Source organism: Oncorhynchus masou, unplaced genomic scaffold (genome assembly GCF_036934945.1).
Source record: "Oncorhynchus masou masou isolate Uvic2021 unplaced genomic scaffold, UVic_Omas_1.1 unplaced_scaffold_1988, whole genome shotgun sequence".
In the NCBI taxonomy this organism is placed as follows: Eukaryota; Metazoa; Chordata; class Actinopteri; order Salmoniformes; family Salmonidae; genus Oncorhynchus; species Oncorhynchus masou.
In genome coordinates this window covers 1-12,306 of record NW_027008479.1, presented here as the reverse complement: position 1 = coordinate 12,306, position 12,306 = coordinate 1, and the positions used below count along the sequence as shown (strand labels likewise).

At 52.0% G+C, this 12,306-nt stretch overlaps 1 protein-coding gene across 1 annotated transcript in view; it reads right to left on the bottom strand.

The window, feature by feature from the left end:
• The window catches only part of LOC135532688 (intersectin-2-like), a 37,832-nt gene extending 30,181 nt beyond the window's left edge, over positions 1 to 7,651 (bottom strand). Inside the window, exons 1-2 of the mRNA XM_064960158.1 lie at positions 7,563 to 7,651; positions 4,958 to 5,021 (exon numbers count right to left, since the gene is read on the bottom strand). Of these exons, the coding sequence (XP_064816230.1) occupies positions 4,958 to 5,021; positions 7,563 to 7,644 (146 nt within the window). The 5' untranslated portion in view covers positions 7,645 to 7,651. The remainder of the gene's footprint in view (positions 1 to 4,957; positions 5,022 to 7,562) is intronic.
• Positions 7,652 to 12,306: the final 4,655 nt, after the last annotated feature.

Below are 12,306 nucleotides of genomic sequence, written 5' to 3'. Positions count from 1 at the left end.
CGCTCTAACGACAGGACACACAGCACCGCTCTAATGACAGGACACACAGCACCACTCTAATGACAGGACACACAGCACCACTCTAACAACAGGACACACAGCACCACTCTAACAACAGGACACACAGCAAAGCTCTAATGACAGGACACACAGCACCACTCTAATGACAGGACACACAGCACCACTCTAATGACAGTACCACTCTAATGACAGGACACACAGCACCGCTCTAATGACAGCACCACTGTAATGACAGGACACACAGCATCGCTCTAATGACAGCACCACTCTAATGACAGGACACACAGCACCGCTCTAATGACAGCACCACTCTACTGCCAGGACACACAGCACCGCTCTAATGACAGCACCACTCTAATGACAGGACACACAGCACCGCTCTAATGACAGGACACACAGCACCACTCTAACAACAGGACACACAGCACCGCTCTAACAACAGAACACACAGCACCGCTCTAACGACTGAACACACAGCACCACTCTAATGACAGGACACACAGCACCACTCTAATGACAGGACACACAGCACCACTCTAATGACAGGACACACAGCACCACTCTAACGACAGCACCACTCTAATGACAGGACACACAGCACCGCTCTAACGACAGGACACACAGCACCGCTCTAATGACAGCACCACTCTAACAACAGGACACACAGCACCACTCTAACAACAGGACACACAGCACCGCTCTAACAACAGGACACACAGCACCGCTCTAATGACAGGACACACAGCACCACTCTAACGACAGGACACACAGCACCACTCTAACAACAGGACACACAGCACCGCTCTAATGACAGGACACACAGCACCACTCTAATGACAGGACACACAGCACCACTCTAACAACAGGACACACAGCACCACTCTAACAACAGGACACACAGCAAAGCTCTAACGACAGGACACACAGCACCACTCTAATGACAGGACACACAGCACCACTCTAATGACAGGACACACAGCACCACTCTAATGACAGTACCACTCTAATGACAGGACACACAGCACCGCTCTAATGACAGCACCACTGTAATGACAGGACACACAGCATCGCTCTAATGACAGCACCACTCTAATGACAGGACACACAGCACCGCTCTAATGACAGCACCACTCTACTGACAGGACACACAGCACCGCTCTAATGACAGCACCACTCTAATGACAGGACACACAGCACCGCTCTAATGACAGGACACACAGCACCACTCTAACAACAGGACACACAGCACCACTCTAACAACAGAACACACAGCACCGCTCTAACGACTGAACACACAGCACCACTCTAATGACAGGACACACAGCACCACTCTAATGACAGGACACACAGCACCACTCTAATGACAGGACACACAGCACCACTCTAACGACAGCACCGCTCTAATGACAGGACACACAGCACCGCTCTAACGACAGGACACACAGCACCGCTCTAATGACAGCACCACTCTAACAACAGGACACACAGCACCACTCTAACAACAGGACACACAGCACCGCTCTAACAACAGGACACACAGCACCGCTCTAATGACAGGACACACAGCACCACTCTAACGACAGGACACACAGCACCACTCTAACAACAGGACACACAGCACCGCTCTAAGGACAGGACACACAGCACCGCTCTAATGACAGGACACACAGCACCACTCTAACAACAGGACACACAGCACCACTCTAACAACAGGACACACAGCACCACTCTAACAACAGGACACACAGCACCGCTCTAACAACAGGACACACAGCACCACTCTAACAACAGGACACACAGCACCGCTCTAACAACAGGACACACAGCACCGCTCTAACAACAGGACACACAGCACCACTCTAACAACAGGACACACAGCACCACTCTAACAACAGGACACACAGCACCGCTCTAACAACAGGACACACAGCACCGCTCTAACAACAGGACACACAGCACCGCTCTAACGACAGGACACACAGCACCACTCTAACAACAGGACACACAGCACCACTCTAACAACAGGACACACAGCAAAGCTCTAATGACAGGACACACAGCACCACTCTAATGACAGGACACACAGCACCACTCTAATGACAGTACCACTCTAATGACAGGACACACAGCACCGCTCTAATGACAGCACCACTGTAATGACAGGACACACAGCATCGCTCTAATGACAGCACCACTCTAATGACAGGACACACAGCACCGCTCTAATGACAGCACCACTCTACTGCCAGGACACACAGCACCGCTCTAATGACAGCACCACTCTAATGACAGGACACACAGCACCGCTCTAATGACAGGACACACAGCACCACTCTAACAACAGGACACACAGCACCGCTCTAACAACAGAACACACAGCACCGCTCTAACGACTGAACACACAGCACCACTCTAATGACAGGACACACAGCACCACTCTAATGACAGGACACACAGCACCACTCTAATGACAGGACACACAGCACCACTCTAACGACAGCACCACTCTAATGACAGGACACACAGCACCGCTCTAACGACAGGACACACAGCACCGCTCTAATGACAGCACCACTCTAACAACAGGACACACAGCACCACTCTAACAACAGGACACACAGCACCGCTCTAACAACAGGACACACAGCACCGCTCTAATGACAGGACACACAGCACCACTCTAACGACAGGACACACAGCACCACTCTAACAACAGGACACACAGCACCGCTCTAATGACAGGACACACAGCACCACTCTAATGACAGGACACACAGCACCACTCTAACAACAGGACACACAGCACCACTCTAACAACAGGACACACAGCAAAGCTCTAACGACAGGACACACAGCACCACTCTAATGACAGGACACACAGCACCACTCTAATGACAGGACACACAGCACCACTCTAATGACAGTACCACTCTAATGACAGGACACACAGCACCGCTCTAATGACAGCACCACTGTAATGACAGGACACACAGCATCGCTCTAATGACAGCACCACTCTAATGACAGGACACACAGCACCGCTCTAATGACAGCACCACTCTACTGACAGGACACACAGCACCGCTCTAATGACAGCACCACTCTAATGACAGGACACACAGCACCGCTCTAATGACAGGACACACAGCACCACTCTAACAACAGGACACACAGCACCACTCTAACAACAGAACACACAGCACCGCTCTAACGACTGAACACACAGCACCACTCTAATGACAGGACACACAGCACCACTCTAATGACAGGACACACAGCACCACTCTAATGACAGGACACACAGCACCACTCTAACGACAGCACCGCTCTAATGACAGGACACACAGCACCGCTCTAACGACAGGACACACAGCACCGCTCTAATGACAGCACCACTCTAACAACAGGACACACAGCACCACTCTAACAACAGGACACACAGCACCGCTCTAACAACAGGACACACAGCACCGCTCTAATGACAGGACACACAGCACCACTCTAACGACAGGACACACAGCACCACTCTAACAACAGGACACACAGCACCGCTCTAAGGACAGGACACACAGCACCGCTCTAATGACAGGACACACAGCACCACTCTAACAACAGGACACACAGCACCACTCTAACAACAGGACACACAGCACCACTCTAACAACAGGACACACAGCACCGCTCTAACAACAGGACACACAGCACCACTCTAACAACAGGACACACAGCACCGCTCTAACAACAGGACACACAGCACCGCTCTAACAACAGGACACACAGCACCGCTCTAACGACAGGACACACAGCACCACTCTAACGACAGGACACACAGCACCGCTCTAACGACAGGACACACAGCACCGCTCTAACGACAGGACACACAGCACCTCTCTAACAACAGGACACACAGCACCTCTCTAACGACAGGACACACAGCACCGCTCTAACGACAGGACACACAGCACCGCTCTAACGACAGGACACACAGCACCGCTCTAACGACAGGACACACAGCACCGCTCTAACGACAGGACACACAGCACCACTCTAACGACAGGACACACAGCACCACTCTAACGACAGGACACACAGCACCACTCTAACGACAGGACACACAGCACCACTCTAACGACAGGACACACAGCACCACTCTAACAACAGGACACACAGCACCACTCTAACAACAGGACACACAGCACCACTCTAACGACAGGACACACAGCACCACTCTAACGACAGGACACACAGCACCACTCTAACAACAGGACACACAGCACCACTCTAACAACAGGACACACAGCACCGCTCTAACAACAGGACACACAGCACCGCTCTAACAACAGGACACACAGCACCACTCTAACAACAGGACACACAGCACCACTCTAACAACAGGACACACAGCACCACTCTAACGACAGGACACACAGCACCACTCTAATGACAGGACACACAGCACCACTCTAACAACAGGACACACAGCACCACTCTAACAACAGGACACACAGCACCACTCTAACAACAGGACACACAGCACCGCTCTAACAACAGGACACACAGCACCGCTCTAACAACAGGACACACAGCACCACTCTAATGACAGGACACACAGCACCACTCTAACAACAGGACACACAGCACCACTCTAACAACAGGACACACAGCACCACTCTAACAACAGGACACACAGCACCGCTCTAACAACAGGACACACAGCACCGCTCTAATGACAGGACACACAGCACCACTCTAATGACAGGACACACAGCACCACTCTAACAACAGGACACACAGCACCACTCTAACAACAGGACACACAGCACCACTCTAACAACAGGACACACAGCACCACTCTAATGACAGGACAGTGCTTCCACCTAGGGGGGGGGGACAGGGTGTTTCCACCCAGGGGGGGCCGGGATGTGTGTTTTCTCACCAGATCTCAGCCAGGACTGAAGGAGGAAGACCAGACTGGAGGAAGAACTGACTCGCCTGTTCACCTACACAACACAACACACACCTGTTAGACACACACACACCTGTTAGACACACACACACCTGTTAGACACACACACACCTGTTAGACACACACACACCTGTTAGACACACACACACCTGTTAGACACACACACACACCTGTTAGACACACACACACACCTGTTTGACACACACACGCACCTGTTAGACACACACGCACCTGTTAGACACACACACGCACCTGTTAGACACACACGCACCTGTTAGACACACACACACGCACCTGTTAGACACACACACACGCACCTGTTAGACACACACACACACCTGTTAGACACACACACACCTGTTAGACACACACACGCACCTGTTAGACACACACACGCACCTGTTAGACACACACACACACACACACCTGTTAGGTACACACACACCTGTTAGATACACACACACACACCCATTAGATACACACACACACACACACACTTGTTAGATACACACACACACAATATCACACACACTGTACATATACACACACAATATCACACACACACACACCTGTTAGAAACACACACACACGCCTGTTAAACACACACACACACACACACACATGTTAGATACACACACACACATACACACCTGTTAGATACACACACACACACACCTGTTAGATACACACACACACACACCTGTTAGATACACACACACACACACCTGTTAGATACACACACACACACACACACCTGTTAGATACACACACACACACACCTGTTAGATACACACACACACCTGTTAGATACACACACACACCTGTTAGATACACACACACACACACACACACACACACACACACACACACACACACACACACACACACACACACACACACCTGTTAGATACACACACATACCTGTTAGATAAACACACACACACACACCTGTTAGATACACACGCACCCCTGTTAGATACACACGCACACCTGTTAGATACACACACACACACACTTGTTGGATACACACACACACATACACACACCTGTTAGATACACACACACACACCTGTTAGACACACACACGCACCTGTTAGACACACACGCACCTGTTAGACACACACACACACACACACCTGTTAGGTACACACACACCTGTTAGATACACACACACACACCCATTAGATACACACACACACACACACACTTGTTAGATACACACACACACAATATCACACACACTGTACATATACACACACAATATCACACACACACACACCTGTTAGAAACACACACACACGCCTGTTAAACACACACACACACACACACACACACATGTTAGATACACACACACACATACACACCTGTTAGATACACACACACACACACCTGTTAGATACACACACACACACACCTGTTAGATACACACACACACACACACCTGTTAGATACACACACACACACACCTGTTAGATACACACACACACCTGTTAGATACACACACACACACACCTGTTAGATACACACACACACACACACACACACACACACACACACACCTGTTAGATACACACACATACCTGTTAGATAAACACACACACACACACCTGTTAGATACACACGCACCCCTGTTAGATACACACGCACACCTGTTAGATACACACACACACACACTTGTTGGATACACACACACACATACACACACCTGTTAGATACACACACACACACACCTGTTAGACACACACACACACCGGTTATATATACACACACTTGTTAGATACACACACACACACACACACACACACACACTTGTTAGATACACACACACACACACACACCTGTTAGACACACACCTGTTATACACACACACACACCTGTTAGATACACACACACACACACACACACACACACACACACACACACACCTGTTAGATACACACACACCTGTTAGATACACACACACACGCACCAGTTAGATACACACCTGTTATATAAACACACCTGTTATATACACACACACACACCTGTGAGATACACACACACACCTGCTAGATACACACACACACACCAGTTAGATACACACCTGTTATATACACACACACACCTGTTATATACACACACACACCTGTTAGATACACACACACACCTGCTAGATACACACACACACCTGTTAGATACACACACTTGTTAGATACACACACACACACACACACACACACACCTGTTAAATGCATATAAACATGTTACACACACACCTGTTATAAACACACACACACACACACTCACACACACCTACACTTGTTAGATACACATACACACACACACCTGTTAGATACACATACACACACACACCTGTTAGATACACACACACCTGCTAGATACACACACACACGTTAGATACACACACTTGTTAGATACACACACACACACACCTGTTAAATGCATATAAACATGTTACACACACTTGTTATAAACACACACACACACACACTCACCTACACCTGTTAGATACACAAACACACACACACACCTGTTAGATACACGGTCAGGTCAGGTATGTGATTTGGAGACTCACCCGATATGTATCCCAGGACAGGTGTCAGAGAGTTAAACTGTTTATCATGTTTCAGTCTCTCCTCTGGACTGATGTTCCACATGCTGACTGCATCTATAGAGACAGGAGGGAGGGGGAGAGAGGGAAGGGGGAGAGAGGAGAGGACGGGGAGAGAGAGGGACGGGGAGAGAGAGGAGGAGGGGGAGAGAGAGGAGGAGGGGGAGAGAGGGACGGGGAGAGAGAGGAGGAGGGGGAGAGAGAGGAGGAGGGGGAGAGAGAGGAGGAGGGGGAGAGAGGGACGGGAGAGAGAGAGGGACGGGGAGAGAGGGACGGGGAGAGAGAGAGGGACGGGGAGAGAGGGAGGACGGGGAGAGAGGGGAGGGACGGGGAGAGAGAGGGACGAGGGAGAAAGAGGAGGAGGGGGAGAGAGAGAGGAGGGAGGGGGAGAGAGGAGGAGGGGGAGAGGGAGGAGGGGGAGAGAGGGAGGAGGGGGAGAGAGAGGAGGAGGGGGAGAGAGGGACGGGGGAGAGAGAGAGGGACGGGGAGAGAGGGGAGGGACGGGGAGAGAGGGGAGGACGGGGGGAGAGAGAGGGACGGGGGAGAGAGGGACGGGGGAGAGAGGAGGAGGGGAGAGAGAGGAGGGGGGAGAGAGGAGGGGAGGGGGAGAGAGGAGGAGGGGGAGAGAGAGGAGGGGGGGAGAGAGGAGGAGGGGGAGAGAGAGGAGGAGGAGGGGGAGAGAGGGACGGGGAGAGAGGGAGAGGATGGGGAGAGAGAGGGACGGGGGAGAGAGAGGAGGAGGGGGGAGAGAGAGGAGGAGGGGGAGAGAGAGGAGGAGGGGGAGAGAGAGGAGGAGGGGGAGAGAGAGGAGGAGGGGGAGAGAGGAGGAGGGGGAGAGAGAGGAGGAGGGGGAGGAGAGAGAGGGACAGGGATAGAGAGAGAGTTGGGGAGAGAGGGGAGGACGGGGAGAGAGGGGAGGACGGGGAGAGAGGGGAGAGAGAGGGACGGGGAGGGAGGAGGGACAGAGGGTAGGGGGAGTAGAAAATGAATATATCAGAAGAATCTTTCATACTATATAATCAATTGTAATGGTTCATATGAAGCCAATTTGTGTATTTATTTTTGAATTATTAGGTAAAGTGAGTTTTACATTATTGTTGAGGGGATCAGATGGGAGTCAGGGACTGAGTCCCCAATGGCACCCTACTCCCCATAGGCTTAGACCAAAGTAGTGCACCCTACTCCCTATGGGCTTAGACCAAAGTAGTGCACCCTACTCCCTATAGGCTTAGACCAAAGTAGTGCACCCTATTCCCTATAGGCGTAGACCAAAGTAGTGCACCCTATTCCCTATAGGCCCTGGACCAAAGTAGTGCAACGTATTCCCTATAGGCCCTGGATCAAAGTAGTGCACTATATAGCGAATAGGGTCTTGGACAAAAGTATTGCCTTACATGTACATAGGGCATAGGGGGCCATTTGGGAGGCAGACAGGATCAGGCATCACTAATTGATCCAGATAGCAAAAATGCATGATGAAGTCTATTTCCAGACTTTACTGTAGAAACCCGAGTGGATGGGAAATATATCTCTGACTCTGATGGACATTTCTGCTCCTCCTTACGAGTTGTGTATATTGGGTTGTCTACTCCAGTGCTTGGTTTGTGCTGCTGTAACCTACTAATGCTCCTTGTCTGTGGATGGGGAGGCTGTGGAGTGCTGAAGTATGGGGAGGCTGTGGACTGTTGAAGTATGGGGAGGCTGTGGACTGTTGAAGTATGGGGAGGCGGTGGACTGTTGAAGTATGGGGAGGCTGTGGACTGCTGAAGTATGGGGAGGCTGTGGACTGTTGAAGTATGGGGAGGCTGTGGAGTGCTGAAGTATGGGGAGGCTGTGGACTGCTGAAGTATGGGGAGGCTGTGGACTGTTGAAGTATGGGGAGGCTGTGGACTGCTGAAGTATGGGGAGGCGGTGGACTGTTGAAGTATGGGGAGGCTGTGGAGTGCTGAAGTATGGGGAGGCTGTGGACTGTTGAAGTATGGGGAGGCGGTGGACTGTTGAAGTATGGGGAGGCGGTGGACTGTTGAAGTATGGGGAGGCTGTGGACTGTTGAAGTATGGGGAGGCGGTGGACTGTTGAAGTATGGGGAGGCGGTGGACTGTTGAAGTATGGGGAGGCTGTGGACTGTTGAAGTATGGGGAGGCGGTGGACTGTTGAAGTATGGGGAGGCGGTGGACTGTTGAAGTATGGGGAGGCTGTGGACTGTTGTGAAGTACGGGGAGGCTGTGGACTGTTGTGAAGTACGGGGAGGCTGTGGACTGTTGAAGTATGGGGAGGCTGTGGGCTGTTGAAGTACGGGGAGGCTGTGGACTGTTGTGAAGTATGGGGAGGCTGTGGACTGTTGTGAAGTATGGGGAGGCTGTGGACTGTTGAAGTATGGGGAGGCTGTGGACTGTTGTGAAGTATGGGGAGGCTGTGGACTGTTGAAGTATGGGGAGGCTGTGGACTGTTGTGAAGTATGGGGAGGCTGTGGACTGTTGAAGTACGGGGAGGCTGTGGACTGTTGTTGAAGTATAGGGAGGCTGTGGACTGTTGAAGTATGGGGAGGCGGTGGACTGTTGAAGTATGGGGAGGCTGTGGGCTGTTGAAGTATGGGGAGGCTGTGGACTGTTGTGAAGTATGGGGAGGCTGTGGACTGTTGAAGTATGGGGAGGCGGTGGACTGTTGAAGTATGGGGAGGCTGTGGGCTGTTGAAGTATGGGGAGGCTGTGGACTGTTGTGAAGTATGGGGAGGCTGTGGACTGTTGAAGTATGGGGAGGCTGTGGACTGTTGAAGTATGGGGAGGCTGTGGACTGTTGTGAAGTACGGGGAGGCGGTGGACTGTTGAAGTATGGGGAGGCTGTGGACTGTTGTGAAGTATGGGGAGGCTGTGGACTGTTGAAGTATGGGGAGGCGGTGGACTTTTGTGAAGTACGGGGAGGCTGTGGACTGTTGAAGTATGGGGAGGCTGTGGACTGTTGAAGTATGGGGAGGCTGTGGACTGTTGAAGTATGGGGAGGCTGTGGACTGTTGAAGTATGGGGAGGCTGTGGACTGTTGTGAAGTACGGGGAGGCTGTGGGCTGTTGAAGTACGGGGAGGCTGTGGACTGTTGATGTATGGGGAGGCTGTGAACTGTTGAAGTATGGGGAGGCTGTGGACTGTTGATGTATGGGGAGGCTGTGAACTGTTGAAGTACGGGGAGGCTGTGGACTGCTGAAGTATGGGGAGGCTGTGGACTGTTGAAGTATGGGGAGGCTGTGGACTGTTGAAGTATGGGGAGGCTGTGGACTGTTGAAGTATGGGGAGGCTGTGGAGTGCTGAAGTATGGGGAGGCTGTGGACTGTTGATGTATGGGGAGGCTGTGGACTGTAGTGAAGTATGGGGAGGCTGTGGACTGTTGAAGTATGGGGAGGCTGTGGACTGTTGAAGTATGGGGAGGCGGTGGACTGTAGTGAAGTATGGGGAGGCGGTGGACTGTAGTGAAGTATGGGGAGGCTGTGGACTGTTGAAGTATGGGGAGGCTGTGGACTGTTGTTGAAGTATGGGGAGGCTGTGGACTGTTGAAGTATGGGGAGGCTGTGGACTGTTGAAGTATGGGGAGGCTGTGGACTGTTGAAGTATGGGGAGGCTGTGGACTGTTGAAGTATGGGGAGGCTGTGGACTGTTGAAGTATGGGGAGGCGGTGGACTGTTGAAGTATGGGGAGGCTGTGGACTGTTGAAGTACGGGGAGGCGGTGGACTGTTGAAGTATGGGGAGGCTGTGGACTGTTGTGAAGTATGGGGAGGCTGTGGACTGTTGAAGTATGGGGAGGCTGTGGACTGTTGAAGTATGGGGAGGCTGTGGACTGTTGAAGTATGGGGAGGCTGTGGACTGTTGAAGTATGGGGAGGCTGTGGACTGTTGAAGGATAGGGAGGCTGTGGACTGTTGTTGAAGTATGGGGAGGCTGTGGACTGTTGCACCATCCAGACGCTGCAATTGATGAATCTATGAAATTGCTTCTTCCAATTATTGCTAAACATTCACCTGTTAAGGAACTGACTGTTAGAACTTCAGGCTCCAGGGTAGCCATCTACTCTTTTCTATTGTTTTACCAAAGACTTGTCACTGGCATTAAACAAAGCATGCTGTTGGCACTGGGGCATTATCTGAGCAGACACCTGCCTACTGCTGTTTTCGTCCATCCACTTGACATTTTGCCTTGGCTGTTTTTGGACATCTGCCAAACTTTAACTCCACTTGACCGGAGTCTTTTGGACTCTCCCGCTGCCTGGTGTAGCGCTTACCACCCTCTCTGCTTTCCACCGGCCTGTACTGAAAACTACCTCCCCTCCAAGGTGCTTCTCTGCTCAGCTCCTCGTTGGCAGGGTGTTCTGCCCGCCCCTCGTTGGCAGGGTGTTCTGCCCGCCCTTCGTTGGCAGGGTGTTCTGCCCGCCCCTCGATGGCAGGGTGTTCTGCCCGCCCCTCGTTGGCAGGGTGTTCTGCCCGCCCCTCGTTGGCAGGGTGTTCTGCCCGCCCCTCGTTGGCAGGGTGTTCTGCCCGCCCCTCGTTGGCAGGGTGTTCCGCCCGCCCCTCGTTGGCAGGGTGTTCCGCCTGCCCCTCGTTGGCAGGGTGTTCCACCCAGCCCCTCGTTGGCAGGGTGTTCTGCCCGCCCCTCGTTGGCAGGGTGTTCCGCCCGCCCCTCGTTGGCAGGGTGTTCTGCCCCTCGTTGGCAGGGTCTTCTACCCA